Genomic DNA, 27,125 nt, shown 5'->3' with positions numbered 1-27,125 from the left:
TTTGCTGGTCTTAACACGAAGTCTTCAATTCTTTCTTCTAGATAATAGCAAACGAGGTCAGCAGATGTTGAGCCGGGCTTAATGCTGTGACGACGACGAACGATGGAACTCAGAGTCTCGGAGTGAGGTGTCTCCTAGTCCCTACTCCCTCCTCTCTCTTTTTTTTTTTTTTTTTTGGAAAACCAATGAGCTTGGCTGCTTCCTTCTTGTTTATGTTGACCTTGATGTCTTGTTGAGGCATTGATGTTGTTGAATAAAACTTGTTCATAGGCGAACAAGCTAAACCGTAGGCTGGGGTACTTCATTTTTTGGTCTTTTTATCATCTCCAAGGCATAACAACACTTGTCTTTATGTGATCATGGCGGTGGAATGACTTTGCTCTGTTTCTTGAATTGGTGAATTGGTGGAGGTGTTGAAGATTAATGAACTGAGATAGAGCTGCGGGAGCTCGTCTTTGCAAATGCCGAGCTGACGAACTCAAGCGAGGCCGACGAACTCGAGCAGAGTTTAGAGTTTTCGAAGCGAGCTGACTTGTTGACCTTTTCTTGTTGGGTACCTCTCCTTCTTTTTTTTTTTTTTTGAGTGTTTGATTTGGAGAAGAAGCTGTGAACGATCTCCCTTTCTTATTTGTTGCTTTATGTGTTGTTAGGGTCGGTTTTCACCCCAAGCACAGATAGTTGTGAACCATCTCAAAATGACTAAGTGTAGAAGAAAGACAAAGTAGCCGAGCCGTCCACCAAACGAGTGGGAGAGCCGTGCTCACCAGGACAAATGGGAGAGCCGTGGCCACCAAGACAAGTGGGAGAGCCGTGAAGATAGACCAATGGGGAGAGCCGCGAAGAAAGATAGATGGGCCGAGCCGTATCATGAGAAATGGGCCGAGCTGCACTTCAACATGCTTGGGCCGAGCCACGCCTCGGTGAGGTGGACCAAATCACGTCTCGACTCGAATGGCAAGTGGACCAAGCCGTGGAGAAGTTCAGATGGGTCGAACCAAGGCCTTGAGAGACGAAGCCCATAGAAACCCTAGGCAAAATACAAAGGCGGTGAGCCGCACGAGGCGATAAGAAAATATTCCAAAAATCTCTCCCGAGATTCTCAGCTAGGCAGTTCAGAGAATTAGTATAAATAGACGATGTATACAATTCATTCTGTAACTTTTGCAACCCTAAGCAATAAAAGCTAAACACTTTTACAACAAGAAAAACTTTCTTTCGATCTTACTGTTCTTGACGATAAACCCTAGAAGTTTCCAATCCCTTAGTTTTCCTTAAACAAATTTCTGGTTGTGCGAGTTTTAGCTCACACATGTGTGATGTTGGAGGAGCTGCGGAAGAAGCTGCCATTCAAAAAAGAAACGTGAAAAGAGGACCATATAATTTGATTTGATATATATATATATTTTTTTTGCTGACTTGGTTTAACATTGAATTGTACCAATTGGTTATTGCAAACCGAAAATAAATTAAACATGAGTAAGGAAAACTTAGCTTTAGCTTTTTGTGACGAAATCGTTTCTCGGTGGTATTGTCGAAGACCCATGGTTGTGATTGGAGAATGGAAACATCGATTATGTAGGTTGATTTTGACTTTTGTGAAGTCCTCTTCTTTTTGTTGTCATAGTGTCTGCTAAGACTGCTATATTGTACGGCTATGAAAAACCCTAAGACTCCTTATCCCCTTGTTTCTTCTTTATCAAGTAACGCTAAACACCATGTCTTGTATTTTGTCTTGATAAATTTGATTGGAGAAAATCTTGAAGAGAACGACACGATTTTGCGAGATTATAAGTCGGAGATACTGCCAACGTTTCTTTTTTGTTTAGAGTCTTTCACCCTCTTCCTGACGTGCCAATTGTTGATACCGAGTATCACACAAAGAGTTTTTATTGATGTTATAGCTAAACTCAAAATGAGCTGCCTACGTACCCTAGAATAAGGATCAAACCATTCGTAGTTCATATTACAGAGAGAATAAAAAAGACGTGTTCTAGATTTTCTAGTTTCTGAATGATGAATGAATCCCTCTTCTCAATGTAGAGCTCTTTTATTTATAGGTGTTGAAGCAGGTCACTTTTTCCTTTTCCTTTTTCTTCTTGACTTGATATTGCAGATTTCCTTATTTTCTAGAGTAGATAAAAATAACTTCATTTTTTTCGGAGAATTATCTTTTAAGAGTATTTCCTTTTTCCAGATAAGATTAGGAAATATTCCGCGAAGTCCGGATATTGGACTTTAGAGGTCTGGGGCTGTTAATGGGTCGAGTATTCTTCGGATATGAACCATCGTAAATCGGGATCAATTGAACCGATCTCGGTTCATACCAGACTAAACCGGGGGTGCGGAGTACACCACCAACACTAACTCATCTCAGAACATATTTTATTTTATCTTTAGGTTGCCTGAGTGGTGTTTCATCTTCAAACTCTCCTAACTATAGCTGCAATTATAGTGTTCCTTTGATTTAAGAAATTTGTTATTATCTCTATACTCTCACTACTTTTGCTTTATGTGTTGTGCTCTGCTCTAAATATAGGCATATATTACAACTAATTTGATTTACTTATAAGCTAGATCATTCGTATTCGTAATTCAGATATTTGTAATTAATTTAGTCATCAAATATATACTGAAGTCCTATGTCTCTAAATGTCAGCTAGCGGATTAGGAAGGAGCTTCATCTCTCTAAAATATCAAAAGATGTGTTTATGGTTTTATCTACGAACTCTGAAGCTTTTGTTTGGTAACCTTGTGATGTAAATTAAGTTTACGTGAAAGTTATAGAAACGGTTTTAAAAGTAGAGTCATTCTACTTAACACAATATCTTCAGCTACAAAGCAGAGAGAAAGAGAGAAAGAGAGAGATCGAGAGAAGAGTATACATCGGGTATATACTCTCCAACAGATGATTCTCCAACGATTTTAAGAAATACACTAGGATAACAAAACCAAAAATCTTGCACAAACAGTTTAGCGTTGAAAAGGAGAGATTATTGCATTATGACAAGCATCATTAAATGAATATATTTATGTCTTAAGAAGAAGCCAGCATTAATCATTAATGGGGACCTTTCGGATTCATCGACTCACCACGATTAGGGGCAAGTGGAAGCCAAATTCGGTTGTATCTAAAGTTATGGCAGAAAGCGACCAAGAAATATTTCAATTAGAACAAGTTAAATCCATATTGGTTCATTATGCATGCGATTCTAGTATTCGATTCTAAAATCGGTTATTAATTGATTATTTATAAAAATTGGTTATTAAAATGGTAAAAATTGTCTAGAATTTTGTGGTCAAATAGTAAGGGAAGGATTTGGGACGCTAACACGTTTCAAGTTCGATTTATCTGCTATGCGAAACTCCAATACATAATTCTTAGACACCTACATGGATATGGGTTATTGCTTGCAGCCCATTTGAATATTCGGAGAGAGTGTTTATCTATGGCTTGCACCTCTTCTATGAATTAGTTTAACTCTTTCATAGATGTGAGATTTACCCTGAGTTATAAAAAAATGGTAAAAACAATTAACTAGAAGCTTATACATTAGTTATTTATACTATCTAGATATTGCATTCTTATTTTAACTCATCATAATTAAAAAATATAAAGATACTAATACAAATATTATTGATTGGCGAAATTAGGAAGTTTAATCTGGAAAGGCTAAAAAATCTTTTTGATAATGTAGTATAATAATAATGAATGGATCAGTAAATTGTCACCACATGTAATTAAAGGTTCTTTAGCTGATTTCTTTTCTGGATATTCCAAAATTGGTTTAGTTCTGAACCAATGACGGAATGATTTTTTTTTTACATTTCATATAGGTAAATGTAATAGTAAATCATGCATTTTAACTTGGAGATAAACAGTTCCATAAGGGAATTTCACGAAATTTCATGATATATTGACTAGTTACTATGTTTCACCATTGCAAACCGGCTAGTTGTTGATCTAAACTGACTCGGTCAGTAAGTTGGTTTACTTCAATTATATTTTGTCATTTGAGCTTTGGGAGTATTGCTAGCGTCCACGGGAGCATTGACGGGAGCATTCCCGACTCATTGACTCCCCAAGATTAGGAGCTAAGTGGAGCTTGAGTCAATTTGGTTTTTATCATACATATATTATAAAATAAATGCACTACATAACCCTGTTCCTGTTCACAATTTGCAGAACCGGTAAATCTACTATTTGGACACTGTGCACATTCCCAATATGGCACCTTTACCCTTATCACCCTATGGAATGCTAATCGAGCATGCACGATATGGCGAAGATATTTTGTCAGTGGAAATATATTATTTTAATATATGATAGAGTGATAATCGGATAAATTTTCAAAATTCAAAATAAAATTATGTCGAGGTTCCGCTACATACATGATTATTGGGATATTCACATAATTAAACGATCCTCGGTTATATCGTTTAGGATATGTTCCTTCTTAGACAGAAGTTTTCAGTTTCTAAACATTACGAGTCAGAACAATTCCGAGTTCACAATTTTGGGCAGTTTCCGGCAAACCCGAAGTTAAATTCATCAAAATAAAGGTAAATTTCTGATAAATTTGTAATCCATGCCAAATTATTTGATCTACGCTATCTAATCCATTCCTCTGATTCAGCTGTTTTGAAATCAGCGATTCCAGAATGTCTAATATCAAGCTTCCCGAGTGACTTTTCGCAGCTGGTCAAGAACCCATGGGGAAACGAGTTAATTCGTACCAGAAGTCCAAATCTGTGCAAGCGATACTCAACGCCTTAGACGAAGATGAAGTTAAGAGACTCAAAGACTCTCAAATGGGAAGGCTATTGGCGATGATGGATATGCCTTCTTTCTCCGGAAGTTTTGGGTTTTACATGCTAGCTCGACTTCTCCGTGTGAAGAAAAAGCACGAACTTTGGTTTCTGTTCGCCGGTCGTCCGATTAGATTCTCTCTCCGCAAATTCGCTATTGTCACTGGGCTTGAATGTGGGAAATTTGCTCAGACTAGGAAACTCAAAAATCTGGTGGCACAGAAACCTTACTGGCCTTAACTATTTGGGCTATTAAAATCATGCACCGTTGAATCCGTCGTTAACATGTTGCTGAAGAAAAAAATTTCAGACCGAGAGAAAAGATTTAAATGCGCCTGTCTCGCCATCACCGCCGATGTTCTAGTACCAACCTCTCATGTTACCAAGATTGTTCCAGAACATGTTGAGCTCATTAGAGATATTGATGTCTTCCATTCATACCCTTGGGGCAGAGTTGGGTTTGATCTCTTTATATCTAGCATTAAATCCAAAGACGAATTGGAGCTATCCCAGAAGACCATCGCCGTGAAAGGATTCTTCTATGCGATTCAGCTGGTAATGATGGCCGCTGTTCCCACATTAACTGAAGTGGTTCAAGACCCGTCCGGAGAATCCGACAGTGATTGTGATGATGAATCCGATACAGCCATTGACGTTGCTAGCGGTCTAGATGTGAATCGCGTTAACGATCCAACGGTGGACGCCGAAGGCGTAACAGCAACAGGAGCAGTGAAGATGATGCTCAGCCCCAGCCACGCCCGTGAGATTGATGAAGAGGAACAGGTACTTTGAGTTTTTACGTTTTTTTCCCATTCTAAACAGATAAATAGTTTTGTAGTGGGCTAACATTATCGATAGCCGCTAAGATTTAGACAAATTGTTTCCGTTAATACTATTAATTAATATGTAGTCTACCATAACATTTAGATGTTAACATTTGACATATCAGGCTATAGTCCATTCCATTATCCCTAATGATGGTGACATAGCTATCGAGGGGATGGACTTACGATGGGCAGACGAAGTTGCTGACGAGGCCGTAGATGTCATGGTCAAATTGATCGGTGAAGGTTTTCGGTTTACCAAAGATATGTTCTCCGGTGGTCTCTCTGCCGCTGAGTTGGCCCGAATGCGATCTGATAAGGCCTTAAAAGAAAAAGAAACTAAGGACAAGAAGAAGAAAGACAAGACAGCTGAGAGTTCTTCCACATCAGTTTTTCTCGATAAGATGCAATTGCTGACCTCGTGGTTGATAAATTGAAACCTGAACTGCAATCTTTTAACAACAGGTTACGCGATCTGGAAGCATCAGTTCTGTTGCAGGATGGGAAGATAGTTCAAGCTACTACCGGTGCCTTTAAATCATTTCACGACTCTGTTATGCGTAGTATTTCTCAGCATGCCCGGGTAACACATGGGGTGTCAGAAGAATGAGGTCTCCCCACACATTCCGATGATGATAACACAGCTACTCAGCACCCTCCATTTTCAGTATCCCCGGCTGATGTGGTGGCAGATTCGGTCACGGAACATGTTTTCAGAGAAACATCAATAGGTAATCAGTCTGTATCGGTTTCCAGTATCCAAACTCAACCAGCTTCATATCGTTCTACCGCGTTGAACAAGCCCCCGCCACTTGCTATGAGCGATGACGAGTTTCTTCGGCAATTGACCCAATCCATTAATGCCCAGGTAACTGTTTAATTTTTGGTTTGGTTCTCCGACCGCTTGATATATTTAGTAGTTATTGTTGGTAATACAGAGCTAGGATGTTTCTCGCTTTAGTACCGGGTTCCCAGGCATTAATGTATCCCAATGTCAGACTAATCCCATGGTTAGTAGCACAGTCATAGTTACCACAAAACCAGTCACTGCAGAGGTGAGTATTCGATTGTCGTTATGTTTTTATTCGACGTCTAACATAAGGTTTAGATGATATTCGGATTCATGTACCTTTATTGAACTTAATATATCAATATTTTCCGTACCAATTAAGAATTACACATTTCAGTCTTCTCCTTAGAATCAGCTTGTTCTCTATGACACTCAGGCTAATCACCAATCCATTAATGACATTGGAAGCACTAAAGCGGTATATGTTTCTTTCTATTTGCTGTAAATGTCTTTTAAACTTGTTGTATACTAACTACTGTGTTTGTAATACGTAGATGGATTTTCTGCTATCGGTGTCCCCTTCCTTTTCACTTGGTCTGACACAAGATGATTCCTTACTGCATCCGGAGGCGGGCATCTCCAATGTCAACGTAACCGATAACAACCCCTTTATCCCTCGGAAAAGCAAGAGACTGAAGACGTCGTCCGTTGTTTATAAGGACTACCAATGTGGTTTAATTAAGGCTCCCCCCCCCCCCAAACTGACATTTATAATCCCCTGCGACCCTAATGTCAATTACAGTGTTCGTTTTGCGGAATTGAAAGCCAAGATTTCACACGACCGGTATGACAGCATTTCCATAGTCTATATTACTTGGTATAGCCGCAAAACATTTTCTTAGCTGTTAATTTTTATCATCACGTCTACAATTGTTTGTTTATTAAGGTGACCTATTGAGATTTACCCGGGTGCATCTCTCGAATCCGAAGATGTTACTGCCATCGGCGAGAGAATACAAGTGCTTCCTCCGAAGGTAATTTAGTCTTCTCACTTCTTTGTTTGTACTATTTGTGGTATGGGATATATTAACAGTAAATGTGTCTTCTACTTCCACTGTAGGTTGTGGACCCATTAATGTTCTACCTCCGGAACTGTTCTGGCCCTCAACTGTATCCGTTGAACTACTCAAAGATCGAGTTTTTCGATACCATTTTCCCATTGTTAATCAAATCTCAGTATGACAAGTTTACGAGGACCGCTGTTAAAGAGCGTTCCAAGTTCAAATTTCAAGACTCGTTGATGTCGTACTTTGATTCTGAGAACCCCCGACGACCTCTACCTGAGTCAATGTATTTTCCCTTTAACTTTGACAAACGACAGTGGGTTGGCGTATGTGTCAACATCTGCACCGCAACCATCTTCGTGCTTGACTGCAATGTCTCGTTCCGTTCAGACAGTGCCCTTAAGAAAGAATTCACCCCCATCTGTAACATATTTCCTTTTCTACTCAAAGCCGCCAGCACAAAAGCTTTGCGCGACGAGAAACCCTATGCTCTGGAAAGGGTAACGGGCATTCCACAGAACGAGATCAACTCCGATTCTGCTGTCACTGCTTTGTTACTTATGCAGGCCCATGCAAGCTCGGGTTTGGAGGGCTGTCATTCGGTAACTACGGAGTTGGTGTCGTCGGAGGCGTACAAGTTAGCTGTCATGTTCTACAATGAGTTCGGTCCTAATCCCTAGTTTATGAATTGGATTTATGTTTACATCTGTACCTGTACTTCCGATTGGTTTGTTAACGCTTCACTCACTTTAGTTATTTTCCCTTTTATACATTTCCTCCGTTATCATAGAACCATTAATAATATTACCGATCTAATAACATATGTAGTCTTTAAAGATCCACGTAGATTCTGGTACACTTTCTTGATGCTTGCTGTCAAAACAACTTGTTCCCTGCACATATACTTTCGATACACATATATTTTGATATACAACTTGTGATGTCAACAGTTTAGCATCTAAGATACGAAATGACCCTTAATAATTAAATGAAACCTGTTACGTCACCTGCTCCCATATACAATATTAACTACTTACATCATTGAATATGTTTAAAAAAAAACTAACTACTGTGTTAGATGCGAACCGCGTTAACGATCCAACGGTGGACGCCGAAGCCGTAACAGCAACCGGAGCAGTGAAGGTGATGCTCAGCCCCAGCCACGCCCGTGAGATTGATGAAGAGGAGCAGGTACTCTAAGTTTTTAAGTTTTTTTCCTATTCTAGACAGTGAAATAGTTTTGTAACGGACTAACATTATCGATAGCCGTTAAGAAATTTGTTACGTTACCTGTTCCAATACTACAACAATCTATGTATTTTTGTTACGATAAATTTGCTGCGATTGCCTCATAAATGCGATAATTACGGTGTCTTAATACCATAAATTTCGTACCCTTAGCTTAACATTGTTCATGAAGCAAATATTATACATCCCATAAGGTACCATATTACAAACCTTGAAGGAAACAGCAGTACAAATTACAAACGGAGAACGGACATAAAAAGATTCCAAGACTGTAAAGCACACAACACAGTCTATTAAGGGACTTACACTAATATACTACAAAGTCACCAGTTGAAAATTTGGCCGGCCCTTAGTTCGGTTCATATCAAAATAAAACCAAATTCTTTCGTCCTAGTCCTCCCTCTTTTTGACACCTTAGATCGGATTCTTACAGGTGGCTCAGTTGTGTCCCTGTCCACCACACCGACCACAAATTGTAAGACGCCTCACAAGTCGTCTCTGCAAACTTATTGAGTAATAACACTTCGTTAAACGACTTCTTATATAGTTAATATAAACTTTAGACTCCAACAATAAACATTTCAGTGACAAACTAAATTAGAAGATACCCTGTATTCTCCTCGAGAGTAGATGCGTTGCTTACGCGGGCGGCCCGGCGGTCGTCTAGTTGCCGGCGGCATTAGCGAAAAGTTAGCAATCACATCATCTGTCTCTGTCGGTGATTGATAGTCTGGAACTGGGTAAATACTCTCCGAGTAAGCCATCCTCCAATAAGTAGTCGTTAACTCCTCTCCGACCAGTTGTTCAACATTTGCTTTGGACCGTACAGCCGCTGTTACCGCATGAGAGCAAGGTATAGACAGGAGCTGTAACTCGCAACAGGTGCAAGTTTTCTTACACAGATCCACACGATTTGTTATCCCATTTTTGTCTGTCACTTCAAACTCACTCTCGTTAATGCGGTTGACGATATACCCGGTCCCTTTCTCGAAGTTAGCAACCACAATTCCCTGAACTCTCTTTGTAAGCCCACCCGACTCATTGTTGGCCTTGTTTTGCCGTGTGCTAAAGCAAGTCATTAAGGTTGTTTGGATATGCTCCAACAGCGGAATGATAGGAAATCCGCACGTCTCTGCCATTGTAGCGTTTAATGACTCAGCAATGTTGCTAGTCATGACGTTGTACCGCACTCCTGTGAAGTGAGCACGTGTCCATTGCTCAAAACCTATGGAGGCAAGATACTCAGCACATGCTCGATCGATTTCCACAATTTCGTTGAAGTGTGTGTTGAATTCAGAGACGTGGAAAGCTCTAGCTGCTTTGGATATGAGATAACCCAAGTGCCTCTTCTTAAAAATGGCTTGTACATTCCTTTGTAAGTGCACCACACAGATTCCGTGCCTTGCTTTTGGATACACCTTCAAGTGTAACAGATATATGAATAATTACCCACTTTTTTTTTTATGATATTGTCTTAATACATTATCAGAAGTACAGATGCATCACCCTTCATACCTTACTAAGTGCCGCGTAAATGGAATTTTGCCGGTCAGACAGGAAAACGACGTCCTCTGCGTCTGGCATAATGTTAAGAAGATTCTGAAAAAACCAAGTCTGTGACTTGTCATTCTCCCCATCGAAAATTGCAAAAACCACCGGAAAAATCTGATAATTGGCATCCTGCGCGCTTGCTGTAAACATACATCCTGCATAATTCCCCTTCAGATGGGTCCCATCCACTACCACCACCCTTCGCATATACCTCAAACCCTGCACACAAGCTCCAATCAAAAGAAAAAGGTATTTGAACTGCTGTCCAACTCCTTCTTCGATGTCTGTTTCAAGATTGACAATCGACCAGGGTTCGCGATTACAGTTGCTTTAGGTAAGCCGGCAACAACTTGTAAGACCCTCCATTTGTCCCTTTTGCATAGTCCATCGCTACCTGTCGAGATCGCCAAGCCTATATTAAAATAAATATCGTCTACATATTCTAGTATCACTTTAACGCACATCATACACTTCACAAATATGCTTACCTTCCAGTATGATATTGGCACATCGTGATCTGCCATCATCATCTCCCTTACTTCATTAGGCTTTGGACCACCACCCCGACCCGCGTACCTTGCCCGCATCATGTCCCCTATCACACTCGATGTTGCATGCCTTTGAAAGTTTCATCTTTCATCAACCGTGCATAAATGGTCGGCTTTCACCTTTCTAACTTGGTACCACTCCGACCCACCGATCTTACGGCATAAAACTTTTTCCAACACACTCTAGGACCATAACGTTTGGTGTTGACCTCTTGTGAGTGAATCAAATTTTTTGATGAAGTGCGTACATAGCCATGTGTAGTTTGAAAGCTTCGCGATTTTTAAACATCATCCCCACATACACCTCCTCATTTCTAGTTAACCCATCACCTGTATAGTTTCAAATAAATTTACGCTTCACAACTTATTTCATTTACACTTAACATATTTTACAGTGATCGAATATTAAATTATAGACGTTAATAAATTTGTTAAATGCTATCATGTTCCTTACCCACGAATACTTCCTGTGCCATGCCCTCCTCTTCACTATCACTACTCATAGGATCATTGTTATCTGACCCACTCGGACAAGCCAGCGTCAAAGCCAGATTAGTGTCTCCATCAGAGTCATTGTCTGCCATCTTTTGTTTTCCTTTTCCACCACTGAACTTCATAGTATTAGGTGTCACCAGCTCAGCTACGGAGAAGTTTCGTGTCCCACCTGCGTTATACGTTACATTAGAACTTATCAACCTCCATTACAGCTGTTTCGAAATATCTATGATATACCTTTCACTGGAGTCATCAACGCCAGGTTAGCTAGAGCAGCATCGAAGCTCGCAGGTCCCATCCCTGTATCCTCCTCTTCGGCCAGCCTGATGATTCCCTCGTGCGGGCTGCCTCCGTCACCAGGTCTGTTGCTTGACCCCGCAGACGCCGGTTTGTCACTTAGCTCGATCACCGGGTTTGTTGTCATATTAGTCCTCTCTTTCAACAGCTGTGCTTCCAGTTCTGCTGAATGTTTTTCCAGGATTGCCAACTCCTCTGCCGTGCAGATCTCCTTTAACACACTCACGCTGCAAGGAAAGCAGTCCCTAGTTGAAAGACCTGTACATGAAAATACCAATCAACATCTTAATCTCAAAAACTGTACACCGTTTTTCATATTTATTTAACCGCTAATGAATCTCTTACTTCGGTAGTCAAAAGTTCCAAACTGGATATGAGGAGGTTGTGCAGATACTGGATTTGATGGACCTCCAACGTCATATGTAGCACTCTTCTGGAACCTGTAACGGTTAACTTCTTCCGTTCTCACCGTAACATACATCGGTAGTTTTAGAACCTCCTGACGAACCGCCATGAACACTTCTACATCTGAGCTGTTCATCACATCAATAGGCGGCGTCGGCAGCCCGGCTGGAACCAACATCCAGTCTGGGAACTGGTAGCTTAAGGCAATCTCCGTCGCCGCGTCAACCAAGCATCACGCCCTCACACTGTTCATCAGCTCATCGAAGCTCGAGTTCTCTGCCATCATGACGCAGAAGCTATTTCCATTACTGTCCACCTTAAAGTTCCAAGTGCCGACCTCTGTTCTCTGCCAACTTCCGCGAATGAGCATCACCAAACTTCCAACCATCTGTAAATCCAAAACCGAAAACACTGTAAATATCTAAATACTTCCTTTTTATCCAGGTTACTCTCAACGACATCAATAAATTCTTATCATTTATTGCGCAATACGACAGATTCTACACTTTACAACTCTACCAGAACTATTAAATATGCAACAGAAAGAATAAATTGAAGACAACTGCAATAACTGGGGACATACCTTTAACGAACGAAACCGGAAAATCTTTCTCGACTTAATCAACAAGAAGATAACCTTTAACTTTTATATTATTCTTTCTTTATCTGGTGGCTGGTGAACTAAGAAATGTGGCCGATACCTATTTATATAGAGCGTAAAAAACCCTAATACCATAAACATACATACATACATGTCATGCCACATCCACATAAGGAAATCTTTCAGATACGCTATTAAATGCTCAGCTTCGGGAGAGAGAATTTTCTGTGGACAGCAGCTACCTAGTTCCAGACCTAGTAACCGCTATAGAAGTCTAAAACGGCTGATAATATCTACATAATATCTATTTTAAAAAAAAATAAAATCATCCCTAATTAGCAGAAGCTGTCGGGCGGGGCTTTTTCATAATGTACCGCCATTTCGAAATTTCCAAACTCCCTCCATTCACTGTTTTTACCATCTTCCTAATTTCGTCCCATTCTATAAATTTATAGCAAATTCACTCTATATTATATATATATATATGTATATGTATATATAGTAGAAAACGCCCAAGAAATACTTTATTTAGAACGAGTTATATCTTTATAGGCTTACTGTGCATGCAATTCTAATACATGATTTTAATCTTGTTAACTCGTTATCAGGATTGGGCCGTAATTCCCAAGCTGAATTACAAAATAACATAAACTAGGATTTAACACGTGCTAAAGCTAGCAGGGGATAACTTTTTAAGAAAAATATTTAAAAATTTAAAAAAACATTTTTATTTTTATTTCATAATATATTTAACTACTGATTATAGATAAAAATGTTAAATTAAACTAATCCGTTTATTTAATCTGTTTTGAATTGAATTAAGTAGAATAAATTTTTATATTGAACTCGATTTTACGCCCACGCTACGCGTGGGTATTTTGTTGATAAAAATTATATACAATCAATTATATCTATTATGATATAAATTTTATATATTAGTGTTTTGATAATATATTAAAAATATTATGATGTTAATATAATAATTTTAATGTAAATTGTGATGTTTTAACGGTTTTGTTTTGAATTTTGTATTTTAAAAATGTGTTATTTTATCAAACACTTATAAGTTAATATAATCAAACTACCTAAAAAATTTACAAATTAATCAAATGCTACTTTTAAAACATAGTATTGATATGATAATAAAATATTATACATTCACTTCTTTAAATCAAGAAGGAAAAATTATTTTTTCATCAATTTCATTTTTATTTCAATTATATATGTGTTATTTTATAAAACATTAATATTTTTCTGGTTTTATTTAACCAATACAAAATTTTATTTTGATTTATTAATTTAAAAAACAACTAATAAATAAAATATTTACTTTGAGATTAATAACAACTTTAGTTTTGAAACCAAAATCATAGTTGAATATGATATGAATAAAATCACACAAAATATGTGAATTAAATATATTTTTGTCAATTGGTTGTATTAAATTTTAAATAATTTTTCAATGATTACACATCATCTCTTCTAATAAGAATGAATTTGTTTTCATCATGTTCATTTTTATTCTTGTTTTATATGTTTTTTCAATCTTATTTATATATTTTAATGATTTTTGTATGATTATATTCAGTTTCATTATATTCATTCTCACTTTTTGTAATTATAAGTAAGTAGGCAAAACTGGTACAATTTAATACATAAAAATATAAAAAAAATTAATAACAAATTGAAAAACTAAAAACTAAGAATTTCTATTAATATATTGCAATTCCAAATCGAATATACAAATGTATTTTTTTCGCATAATATATTACATGAGATTATGTGAAAATATGTTTTGCATATGTAACAAAAATTTAGATGAATATAAATCATAGTTATTATTTATTTACAATTTTAAGGTGAAAAGCTTTAAAATCTAGTAACTTAATCTTGTATAAGTAGGATATATTTTTATTATAGATAACAAATTAAATTTGTAACTTAAACAGTGATATTGAAGATTTTAATATCATGTTATTTTTTTATTAATATAAATTTCTTTAGTTTTTAATTTATTTTCTTAACAATAATATTAGAATTAAGAAAATTTTTTTTTAATTTACTATTTTGATATATACGAATAATATTGAAATTTTAAATGCTGATGTGGATGCCTTGGAAATAATATAGCTTTAATTGTTATTAATAATAGAAAAATTTGTTAACAATATTATTTTACATTTTTTTTTCTATAAATATATGTTTTGTTAATGATATAATTTTAAAATTTGGAATTTTTTTAAATTTTAAATATTGATGTGGACCAATAAAATTGAACTTTTAAATCCTATGTGGACACTTTTAGAGACATATAACTTTAACTTTTATTAGTAATAGATTTAGAAATCAAAGCTGGAAGATCCCACACGAAGCCCGTTGCGGCAAGTGATTTTGGTCTCTCCTCCTTGTTTTGAAACTTACCAAATGTATTCGGATATTGCTTGGTCAGCGAATTGTTACCTTTGTGGTTCATGTTGGGTTGTCAAAACTCTGTTAGATGTCATGTTATTCCAAAAAATTTCTTTGGATACCTTAGTCTTCTTCGCCTTAATGACGGAATCTCTTACTCTATTTTCAGTGTTTCATCTTTTAAAAAGTGTCGAATATCAATCACTTGACATGTTTCTCGGATTGCTTGGAATTTATCATTCTTCTCAAATTCGATGGTCAAGCTTTAAAGATTTTATAGTCTCTTTTTCACTATTAAAACAACTTGTAGTGGCTTTGTTTATATTTCCTTTCATCATATTCTTTGTAATTTAGCTAATATTTAAACAGATAGTTTAGTCAAATTTGTTCTTTTACGTTGTAATAACTTATTCTTTAGTGAAACCTAACTCTATATTTTTGTTTTTTTGTTTTAATTGAAATGATTGCACACAAAAGGAAAAAAAACTTAAATTTTATTATAGTATATGACAAAAATTTGATTGCTAATGTAAGAGCCCCTAAATATGTGTGCATACATCTAATTTAAATTCAAAATTTTCATATTTTCCTACTTTAATATTGAAAATAATTTAGCTTTAATTGTTATTATGAATTTTAACTAACAATTTTTCTTATATTGTTTTGTATTAACAATGTAATTTTATAATTTAGAAATTTTTTTAATTTTAGTTATTGATGTAGACTAATAAAATTGACCTTTTAAATCTTATGTGGATGTCATTAGATGCATATAGCTTTAACTTTTATTTTTTTATAAATAACAGTTTTTGTTAACAGTAGAATTTTTTTAAAAATTTAATTTTAAATATTGATATGGACCAATAGAATTGAACTTTTAAATCCTATATGGATATTATTAAAGGCATATAGCTTTAATTTTTCTTAGTAATAGGATTTAGAAGCTTCCTGGTTTTGAGGCTTACCGAATGTATTCTGATGCTGCTTGGTCAGCTAATTCTTAATTTTGTGGTTAAAGTTAGGTTGTTAAAACCCCATCAGATGCCATGTTATTTCAAAAATCTTCCTTGGATACCTCAATCTTCTTCATCTTAATGATTAAACTTCTTTCTCTATTTTATGTGATTCGTTTTTCAAAAGTGTCGAATATCAATCACTTGACATTTTTTTCGGATTGCTTGGAATTTATCATTCTTCTCAATTTATATCTTCTTTCATTATATATATATATATATATATGTATATATATATTGTAATTTAGCTAATAGTTTGTCAAGTTGGTTCTTTTATGCTGTAACTGACTCATTTTTTAGTGAAATTTAACTTTTTTTTTTATATGGTTGCACACACAGAAAAAAAAAAATTTTCAAAATTGTTATACGTGACAAAAAATTGGATGCTAATGTAAGAGTCTCTAAATATGTGTATACATCTAATTTAAAATTAAAAATTTCGTATTTTAGCCGCTCTCTGAGGCGATTTTTTCGTTCCCTGCAAGCAAGCCCTGTCGCCGGCCATGGAGCCTCCTCCAGTGCCGGAGGCAGCCCCCACCCCGTCACTAAACAGCCCCTGCCCTGAAAGCTCCCCTGTGACATTTTCCTATGCGTCAGTGACATCGGATCACTCGTCATCGCCATCCGCGTTAGTCCCTGAGTTTGTCGTGTTTGATGGATTTGCTACAGTAACTATCCCGGAAGAGATAATGGTTGATGCTACTCCTCTCTGGAAGTGCTTTGTGGTTGGATATTTTATGGGGGATGCGCCCCATGTTGGTACAATTCATGCGACAGTGAATCGAATCTGGAATTCTACCGAGAAGATGGCTAAGATCGACGTTCAGTTTTTGAACAAAACTACGGTTTTGTTTAGGGTTGTAAACGACCAGATGCGTGAACGAGTGTTGCGAGGGAAGTACTGGCATATTGCGGATACGCCACTTATTGTTAACAAATGGAACCCTGAAACAGCAGGCTCCCCTCCGGATCTAACAGCTATGCCACTATGGGTTGATTTCCGTGGAGTCCCTGGTTACCTGTTCTCACATAAAGGCCTCAGCTTTTTGTCTCGAACTTCAGGAAAGTTTGTGAAGCTACACCCTAATACCGAGCGCTGTATACGTATGGACGTTGCCCGCATACTGGTTGAAGTGAACCTGCAGAAACCTCTGACTGAATAAATATGCTTAAAAAATCAGAGTGGTGATGATGTTACAGTGGATATTTCTTACCCGTGGCTTCCCCCCCCCCCCACTGCAACATTTGCTGCAAATGGGGCCATACCGGAAAAGATTGCTCGGGAAGTAGCATCAAAATTTTACCTAGAGATGTTATGCAGAGTGTGCAAGAAGTTACCGTGATTGACAAGGTTGTGTCGGACAAGACAACAGATGTAGTGTCGGTCCAAGAGATCGCTCAAAACTGCTCCAGGATCTTGAGCGTACTCCTCCCTTTAAGGAGCAGAAAAACTTAGAGGAGGTCCAGGTCGAAGTAAGCCAAGAGGTGATAGATAAGGTTGTGGAAACCAACACGTCTGATTGGAAAACTGTAGCTTGAGGGAAGAGCTCCTCTCCACTGAAGTCTCTCCCAAAAGACAAAGAAGAGATAGGGTCGCTATCCCCAAATGGTTTTGGTGTCCTTGAGGACCTCCGTGAGGATGGTGAGATATCTGAGGCAAACGTGGATATCAGCGTTGAAGAGGGAGAAGTGGAATCATCTGACGCAAATGATGAAAAGAAAGTGGCAAAGATTAATCGTAAGTCGAGTGCGCGAAGAGTAACCAATAAGCATCGACACAGAGCTCGTGTGCCATACAGATCAGTTGGTAATCGCAAGGAGGTGGATCTGAAAATCAACAAAAAAACTTCCGTTAGGAAGTTATGACGTCCTTTTTTGCTTGGAACATGCGAGGGTTCAATAAGCCTCGCAAACACGACGTAGTTCGCCATTGGATTCAATCAGTTAAGCCAGCTTTTGGCTGTTTCGTTGAAACAAGAGTGCAAGAAAACTATTCCAAAGATATTATGGATTTCGTAATCCCAGGCTGGACAACATTCACGAACTATGATAAACATCGATTGGGTCGCATTTGGATTGGATGGTCTAATGCTGTGGACATCAGCCCAATCTTCAAAAGTGCTCAACACATTACTTGTAGTGTCTTGGAGATAGCTATGGGGAAAAAATTCTTATGCACCTTTGTCTATGCTTCGAATTTTGAATCAGAAAGGAGAGAGCTCTGGACAGACCTCTGCAATATTCACTCTTCTCTTGCGCAAGTTCCGATCCCATGGATCATTCTAGGGGATTTTAATGAAATTTTAGCTCTCCAAGATCACTCTCGGTGGTTGGATTATCATGTTCGCTCGCAGGGAATCAGAGATTTTCAGAACGCTGTCGCGCACTGTGAGCTCTCTGATCTCTCTTGCGCAGGCCCTGATTTTACTTGGACAAATAATCAAGACTCAAATCCAATTGCCAAGAGGTTGGATCGTGCTCTCATAAACTCAGACTGGCTGTCTCTTTTCCCCCATTCATACGCTTCTTTCGAAGCGGGTGGTATTTCTGACCACTCTCGGTGTCTGATACGCCTCCAGTCTGTGGATTCCCCCACTCGACGGCCTTTCAGGTTTTTCAATTTTATGGCAACCCATCCGGATTTTCTGTCTATCATCAACCAACACTGGAATGCATCTCCTCCTCTGTTTCATTCGAGAGTGGCTCTCTCTCTCTCTATTCCACCAGAAGCTCAAGAGCTTGAAATTCCCTCTTAGGGAGCTTAATAAGACTAAATTTGGGAACCTTCCCCAGCTATCCAAAGAGGCTCTTGCCCAGTTCTGTGACGCTCAGAACAATGCACTGTCCTCCCCTTCTGTTGAGAATTTAGCAGCGGTCGCTGATGCTTCTGACAAGTGGAATCACCTAGCTGGGTTAGAGGAACAGTTCTTCAAACAGAAATCCCGGATACAATGGTTAAGATGTGGTGACTGTAACGCATCTTTCTTTCATCGAGTTTCTCAGGCCAGAGCCTCAAAGACCTCCATCCGCAAATTACTCTCAGATACGGGTGAGGAGATCACATCTCCGGATGGTATAAAAGCCGCAGCTGCAGAACACTTCCGATGCTTCCTTCAAATGGAGGATGAACATTTCCATTCTGCTCCTCTTGGATATCTTGAGCACTTATTAGAATATCGATGCCCTCCTGAAAAATGTGCAGGGTTAATCGCTCCCATCACTGCTGAGGAGGTCAGGAGTACTCTGTTCTCTATACCATCTGAAAAAGCATCTAGTCCTGACGGTTTCACTAAGGAGTTCTATACAGGAGTATGGAGCATTATTGGGCATGATTTTGTAGTGGCGGTTCAGTCGTTCTTCCTCTACGGCTTTATGCCCAAATCAATAAACGCTACTCTACTGGCTCTCATTCCGAAAAGATTGGATGGATCTTGCCTCTCCATGAAAGACTATAGGCCGATTGCCTGCTGCAACATAGTCTACAAAATTATATCTAAAATCCTGGCAAACCGTTTGAAAGTCATTATAACCGACTTCATTGAATCAAATCAGAGTGCTTTTATTCAAGGGCGTTTACTCCTAGAAATATTCTCCTTGCTACTGAGCTTGTAAAGGATTATCACAAAGACACCATTAGTCCTCACAGTGCTATCAAGTTTGACATCTCAAAAGCCTTTGATACTGTCCAGTGGAGTTTTATTACCGATATCTTCCAAGCGCTGGGTTTCCCGGAACTATTCATTCATTGGATTTTCTGTTGCATTTCAACGGCTTACTTCTCAGTTATTGTTAACAGAGACTTGGAGGGGGTCTTTCACAGTGCTCGCGGAATCCGTCAAGGGTGTTCTCTCTCACCCTATCTTTTTGTAATGGTCCAAAACGTTTTATCAAAGCTTCTCGAGAAAGTTGTGGAGGAGGCCAGAATAGGTACCCACCCACGATGTGACCAGGTGCGTGTCACTCATCTCTCCTTTGCGGACGACATTCTTGTGTTCACGGATGGCTCCTCGCAATCACTTCGTGGAACTATGAGAGTATTCGAGGAATTCACAAAGATTTTCGGATTGCATATCAATGCTGCGAATTCTTCCCTGTTTGTAGGTGGCCGTAATAGCCAATCTGTGATTGCGACTGCAGCGGAGCTGGGAATTCCTCAGGATTCTCTCCCCATTCGTTATTTGGGCCTGCCGCTTACTACTAAAGTCATGACTCGTCACGATTACGCACCGCTGGTCGATAAGATTCGAACAAAGATGCTCTTTTGGACCTGCAAACAGCTCTCTTACGCAGGGCGTCTTCAACTCATCACGTCAGTTATTATGAGCCTATCCAATTTTTGGTGTTCGACCTTTCCTTTGCCAGCAAGCTGTCTGGATGAGATAGAGGCCCTCTGTGGAGCCTTTCTTTGGTCGGGAAACCCAACATTTCTACTGGAGCGAAGGTATCCTGGGAAGAAGTCTGTAGGCCGAAGTCAGAGGGCGGGTTTGGCTTGTGCCGTCTGAGGGATGTGTCCAAAATGTTTGATCTGAGTCTGATTTGGCGACTTTTCTCGGCTCCGGAATCTCTGTGGGTTGCTTGGGTGAAGCGTACTCTGCTGCGAAATGAAAGTTTTTGGATAGCCCCTAACAACACTCAGGGCTCTCGGATCTGGAGGAAGCTTCTCAAACTACGGATCTTTACTAGTCCGTTTATTCAGGGGATTGTTCGGAACGGTCAAACAATTTCTTTTTGGCATGAAAACTGGCTCTCCCTGGGGAAATTGATCGATATCATAGGAGACGCAGGTCCACGGCTTCTGGTGATCCCTCTCAACGCCACTGTGTCTGACGCCTCAACTCCAACAGGATGGAGGATTCGTCGAACCAGGATGCGGCACCTGGATACTGTACTGGAACATATTCGCGCTCATCCGATCCCAAATGCAGCAAATGGACCTGATTTTTATCTTTGGCGTATTGAGGCAGGGTCATATAAAGATCGAATCTCGTCGCCTCATACATGGAATCAGCTTCGTATTCATCACCCGCCGGTCCAATGGTGGAGATTACTCTGGTTTAATCATGGGATCCCAAGATGCAGGTTTATCACCTGGTTGGCTATTAGAAACCGGCTTTCTACGGGTGTTCGAATGAGAAGATGGGGAGCAGATCAAGCTTGTGTCTTATGTGGCGAAAGAGATGAGTCCAGGGATCACTTGTTCTTTGCCTGTCCATACTCTTTCACGGTATGGTCAGACCTTGCGGGGAGGCTCCTTCGAAACCGTCAGACCCCAGATTGGACAGATACAGTTAACTCCATTCAAACGTTTCAGGGAGACAGACTGGATACTATATTGATAAGGCTGGTATTTCAGGTGACGGTGTATTATTTGTGGAGGGAACAGAACTCTCGTATCCACCGGAGCGGTTTCTATTCAGCTTCCCAACTTGTTCGTCTCATTGATAAAGTGGTTCGTAACAGGATCACTTCTCTGCAATACCACACAGATCCCAAGCTCCACCTACTGATGCAAAGATGGTTCACGGTGGCTCCTCCCTGAGAGCAGCTCTCTTTCGTTTACTCATATTTATCTCTGAGTTTTTTTGTATTTTCGGGTTATGCTCTGTTTTGCTCTACAAACACTGAAAATATTTTTCACAGTGATCAATGAATTTAACATTTCATAAAAAAAAAATCAAAAAAAAAAATTTCGTATTTTAATATTATTTATTTTAATTTATTTTATTATTAATATTAATTATATATAATTTCTTTATCTTTAATAATTTAAAAAAAACAATAATATAATTTGTAAATTTTTTAATTTTCAATGTTGAAGTGAACCAATAAAAAAATTATACAGAATTTCTTTATTTAGCAATTATATTAGAATTTGTAAACTTTTTTAATTTCCTTATTCAACAATAATATTAGAACTTGTAAACTTTCCTTATTTTTGAATGTTGATGTGGACCAATAAAATTGTAATCTTGAATCCTATGTGGACACCCTTAGAAGCCTATAGCTTCAACTTTTATTAGTAAAAAATAGGATTATCCAATTTCGAACCCAAACCGAATATGATTTGTATGAAACCAAATAAAGTTAGCCGTAGTAATCAAAATTTTAAAAATATATATGATAACTTTAAATACAATAAAATCTACAATATCATTAGCAATTAATTAATTAATTTGGATTCTTCTATAACTTTTGTCTGAAAAATAAATCTGAATCGAACAAAACCAATATAAATTTGATTTCGTATATGATCTATTTATTAAAACTTAAAAACAGCAAAAAATTAAATAATTAAACCGAACTGAATAACCAAATAATCTCACCTCCACTTGAAAATCGAAATGATTATAGACCACAAACAGAGAAAGTCCATAAATATAATTTTATCATGTCTTAGTAAGTAGAGTTAGAAAAAAAAAAATGTAATTGAAAAGGTTGAATACTATAAGTCTATTTTTTCTTATTGCTTGATTATTAAGTCTGTTTTGTAGCAATTTGATTCGATTTATTCTTTTTTTTATTATAAATATTTTCAAATAGTTCAATAACTTTAACATTTAAAGAAAAGAAAAAAAAGTTGAATCCTAAATAAGAGAGTGATGTCACCCAATAACGAGAACGTAGATGCCCATGATGAAGCGGATCTAGTTTTCCTCAAAAATATCACACAGTACACCTGCCACGTCACCTTGATTGGGTGATTTTTTTTTTTTTTTTTTGGTCGACCGTACAAAAACGAACCCAATCTCACCCTCACTCTAGTCAACCATCGTTTCGTTTTCTTTTTCTCCGGCGAGCAATCTCAGATTCTCCGGCGGAGTGATTATGTCAGGTAACGCCGATCTATTCTTCTGTTTCCGATTCTCAAATCCGATTTTCACACTTAACATCACTCAATATTGAGTTTTTTTTTTCCCTGGCGAATGATAGGATCTGGTGGTGGTGGTGGTGATTCTCGGAGCTTGTGGCTAGCAGAGAATCCGAGCAAAAGATGGGGAGAGCTCTTCTTCCTCTTCTATACTCCTTTCTGGCTCACTCTCTCTTTAGGAATCGTTGTTCCTTACAAGCTTTACGAGGTCCGATTCTCCAAATCCTTAGAGATGAGAATATTTCATCTTTGAATTGTATTGGGATGCAGTCAAGTTTCTATCTTTTGGTATCCAATCATGCAATACTAAAAAGGGTTTTTAATTTCTTGGCCAAACTAGTAGACATTCACGGAGTTGGAGTATCTGCTTTTGGCCTTGGTCTCTGCTGTTCCAGCTTTCGTGATACCTATGCTACTCATCGGAAAGGTTTACACTGTCATTCTCTGTTGTATCTTTTATCGGAAAGGTTTACACTTTAATATCCAAACAGTGAAGATGATATTATATGTTATTTGGCAGTATAGAAGCTTTGTTTGACTCTGCTACTTGTTGAAAGCTTTTGCTTTCACTGTGAGCTTTAATATGTTGGTGCTTTAGTTTCTTGTCTATGGCCATATTTTATCTGCTTACGTTTAGTTGAAAGCAAAAACCTTTATTTATCTTCCTTACGTATAAATGGACTCCAAAATTTATGTTATTTTCAGGCTGACAGAAGTTTATGCTGGAAAGACCGTTATTGGGTTAAGGCAAGCTAATTTCTTCTCTGTCCATGAAATTCTGCTGCCCAGTGTTAGTTTCAAGCTAATTTCTTCTCTCTCTGGAAGCTCTTTCTATTTAAGTTTGGTTTGATACTTTCCTTAAGGATAGTTTGTGAGAGTTTCTTTTGATTGTCGTTTTGATTGTGGACTTAATTTCTACCATAGTTGTATTGATTGATTGTGGACATAATTTCTACCACAGGCAAATCTCTGGATAATTATTTTCAGCTATGTGGGAAACTACTTTTGGACTCACTATTTCTTTCAAGTTCTTGGTGCGTCCTATACTTTCCCATCGTGGAAAATGAATAATGTAAGCAAAAAACAGGTTTACTGGATAATCTCGGCTTTGTTCCGTTGAGTGTTTTTCGTGTTTCCATGAACTCATCATGGCAGGTTTCTTTTTGTTTGAACAGGTGCCCCACACAACGTTCTTTCTAACACATGTTTGCTTCCTCTTTTACCACGTTGCATCGAACATGACTCTTCGAAGGCTACGACACTCGATTGCTGATTTACCAGACTCTCTGAGATGGTGTTTTGAAGCTGCATGGATACTGGCGCTTTCTTATTTCATTGCATACCTGGAGACTGTTGCTATCGCAAATGTATGGTGTCATGTTCATTCTCTTGTAGATCTTTAGTTTTTGTGTTTCTAGCTAGTTCATCCTAGAAAGCAATTTACTTCGTGTTTGATCAAGTAAATAGCTTATATCTTGATTATAAATTTCTTCTTGTAGTCTGCTTACACAGGCTATATAGATTTTGCTACTTAATCATTTTGGAATCTTGTTTGACTCTTTTAAACATGTGCAGTTTCCTTATTATGAGTTTGTGGACCGAAGTGCCATGTACAGAGTTGGATGTTTGTTCTATGCCATCTACTTCATTGTGAGCTTCCCAATGTTCTTCAGGTAAACCATAATTTTCTGTATTCTGAGTTTCTTGATTTTCCATCTCATAGAAGCTGTTGAGTCTTTTCAGTGTCATGATTGTTGCATATCAAGATTGCTCTTGAGTGTTATACTCGAACTGGCCTTTTTTTTTTTTTTTTTCATATATGCGTTTGATTCATTGGTTTTGCAGGATGGAAGAGAAATCAAGTGATGAGTGGGATTTATCACGTGTGGCTGTTGATGCTTTAGGCGCTGCTATGTTGGTAACAATCATTCTTGATCTATGGCGTCTCTTCTTGGGACCTATAGTTCCCTTACTGGAGGGACGAAGCTGCCTTGAGTCTGGATTACCATGGTTCTCCCATTGAATATCGTAAAGAAAGATGATGGCTGCTTCTACCAAAACAGTGAAAGAGAAACCTACACAAGAGTTTCTATGACCGCTTTACGGATTTTTGGGCATGCTTTGTTATGCTTTCTTTCAGTTTTTCATTGATAGACTTACTTCAAGCAGAAAACAGAGAATTCTGACATTCTAAAGATTTAACTTTCAAGCTACAACTTGAGCGTGCTAGTTCATTGGTAGAAAGATGCTCATAAGAATCTGAGTTTTTATGATCATAAGAATCCAGAGTATTTGACCCCAAAAAAAAAAATTCTGAGTATAAAATAATCAAATAAGTTCTGAATGCCATATTTTTAAATTAACTAATCAAATTCTGATGCATATTAGTATTTTGCAGGACTTATTCTTCTCTTTGGGCGCCATATGAATATTTTTTCTAATCATTTTGCATGCAGGCTTAGACTTAAAATTTTGGAAATTCGTTAAACTACTGTTTATGCTATAAACACTTATGGAAAAATATTTAATTAAATGCATATATAAAAGCATGTAAAATGATGTATATAAACTGTTCAGATTGCCGGATTGTACTTGTTGCGTAGCTCCTAGACCACTCATCCCCCTAATTCCACAATCTCCTGATGACTCAGCACAACTCAATGATTTTGAGAAAATGTGGCCTTATACAACATGTTCTAACATTTTCTAAGTATGTGATCACTTAGCCTCTAATAACATTCTCTCCAAATAACATGGCAATAATAGTGGATTTTGGGATAGGTGACGTGAATATATATATAGATATAGATATATAGATATATTTCATTGAATGTAGAAAAATGAATTTTTTATTTAATTTCAACCATTGAAAAATTATATTAAATAAATGATTGTGGAAGCTCCTTAGCCCATTTATTGACTAATTATTCTGTTATAGAATTGTTATTGTAATATTTCTAGTAATTTATAAAAAAACTATTAAATTAATGTTAAAAATTCATTGTACTTAACTTGAATAGTATTGATGAATACCTAGTTTATTTTGATTGTCTAACATTATATAATTTCAATCTTTTTGCTTCATCCAACCCAAAATACATAATAATAACTAACATACATATGATTTTTTTTTAAAAATAAATACTTTCGGATATAATTTGTTTTTCATTTATTTATTAAATACTTACTATTGGTTTAGCTAAATTTAAACACAAACATAAGCCAATAAATTTTCTGGCTAGTATCAAAAAGTAAAACTGGTCAATAAGATTGCAAACCTTATAATCTTACCTTACAAATTTATAGCTAATCACGAAAATAAAACCTAAACCAATAGTTGTAACAGAAATATTACAACTATGTTATTTTAAGGGTTTAATGCAAAAAAACCTATCACCTTTATTTTTTTTTCAGATATGACTCTCACCTTTCAAAAATACAGGTCAATCCCTTTACCTTGAAAGTCACCCGCAAAACAGTCCAGCCTATATTGATGATGTGGCAAATGTTTAAATTCCATAAAAAAACACACGGAGAATTAAACGCCTCATTTTATCAGTATAAAAACTGCAACCACTCTTTCACTCATTACATTTTTTTATAAATAAAATTGCACATAGTTTTGGTTTTGAAATGCTTTTTGCTATTATCGATTTGGAAAAATTGATAAAATTAGGGTTCTTGAAACATAATCTATCGATGGGAAAGAGGAATATTAAGCTTTCTTCTCTGTTCAAATGTGGAGACGACATGATCAAGACGGTGAATTCGGTCTTCTTCGACCATAAACACCACAATGGAAATATATTGGAGACTGAAATGCATGAGTCGTGGTTCACGAAGACGAGTGCTCAGACGTATGATAGAGGAGAAATGTTTGGTTTTGTTTTACTTGTCAATTGTATCAAAAAATAATTAAAATTTATAAAACAGCTTGATTTATATTCTCTCTCATTGAATTTTAAGACACGTGTATATTTTTTAGTATTAAAACAACATGATTTTTCATCCATTCTTTTAAGACAAAACGCTGCACTTTTAAAACTGTTGCAGATATAACATGTGTTTAACGGAGGTGTTATATAGCGGATGACTTTCAAGGTGAAGGGATTGACCTGCATTTTTGAAAAATGAGAGTCATATTTGCAAAAAAAATAAAGGTGATGTTTTTTTTTGCATTAAATCCTTATTTTAACTATATTAATA

The 27,125-nt window shown here is 37.4% G+C and overlaps 3 protein-coding genes across 3 annotated transcripts; 2 read left to right on the top strand and 1 right to left on the bottom strand.

Annotated features, from left to right (window-relative positions):
* Positions 1 to 9,313: 9,313 nt before the first annotated feature.
* LOC112086580 lies at positions 9,314 to 10,873 on the bottom strand. The gene is made up of 3 exons (XM_024155549.1): positions 10,772 to 10,873; positions 10,248 to 10,502; positions 9,314 to 10,150 (listed from the first exon to the last, which is right to left on the bottom strand). Exons 1-3 carry the CDS (start codon positions 10,871 to 10,873, stop codon positions 9,314 to 9,316), a joined length of 1,194 nt encoding a protein of 397 aa, XP_024011317.1.
* A 9,694-nt stretch (positions 10,874 to 20,567) lies between these two features.
* Positions 20,568 to 21,590, top strand: LOC112086579. Its single transcript, XM_024155548.1, has one exon. It carries the CDS (start codon positions 20,568 to 20,570, stop codon positions 21,588 to 21,590), a length of 1,023 nt encoding a protein of 340 aa, XP_024011316.1.
* A 1,180-nt stretch (positions 21,591 to 22,770) lies between these two features.
* On the top strand, positions 22,771 to 25,193 carry LOC18017649 (cycloeucalenol cycloisomerase). The gene is made up of 8 exons (XM_006402056.2): positions 22,771 to 22,883; positions 22,982 to 23,127; positions 23,263 to 23,346; positions 23,625 to 23,666; positions 23,881 to 23,991; positions 24,095 to 24,286; positions 24,495 to 24,592; positions 24,765 to 25,193. The coding sequence occupies exons 1-8, from the start codon at positions 22,877 to 22,879 to the stop codon at positions 24,940 to 24,942; spliced, it is 858 nt and encodes a 285-aa protein (XP_006402119.1). The 5' UTR covers positions 22,771 to 22,876; the 3' UTR covers positions 24,943 to 25,193.
* The last annotated feature ends 1,932 nt before the right edge of the window (positions 25,194 to 27,125 follow it).

The sequence above is a fragment of the Eutrema salsugineum genome, unplaced genomic scaffold (genome assembly GCF_000478725.1).
Source record: "Eutrema salsugineum unplaced genomic scaffold, Eutsalg1_0 scaffold_2, whole genome shotgun sequence".
Lineage (NCBI taxonomy): Eukaryota > Viridiplantae > Streptophyta > Magnoliopsida > Brassicales > Brassicaceae > Eutrema > Eutrema salsugineum.
This window is presented reverse-complemented; position numbering and strand designations above follow the sequence as displayed.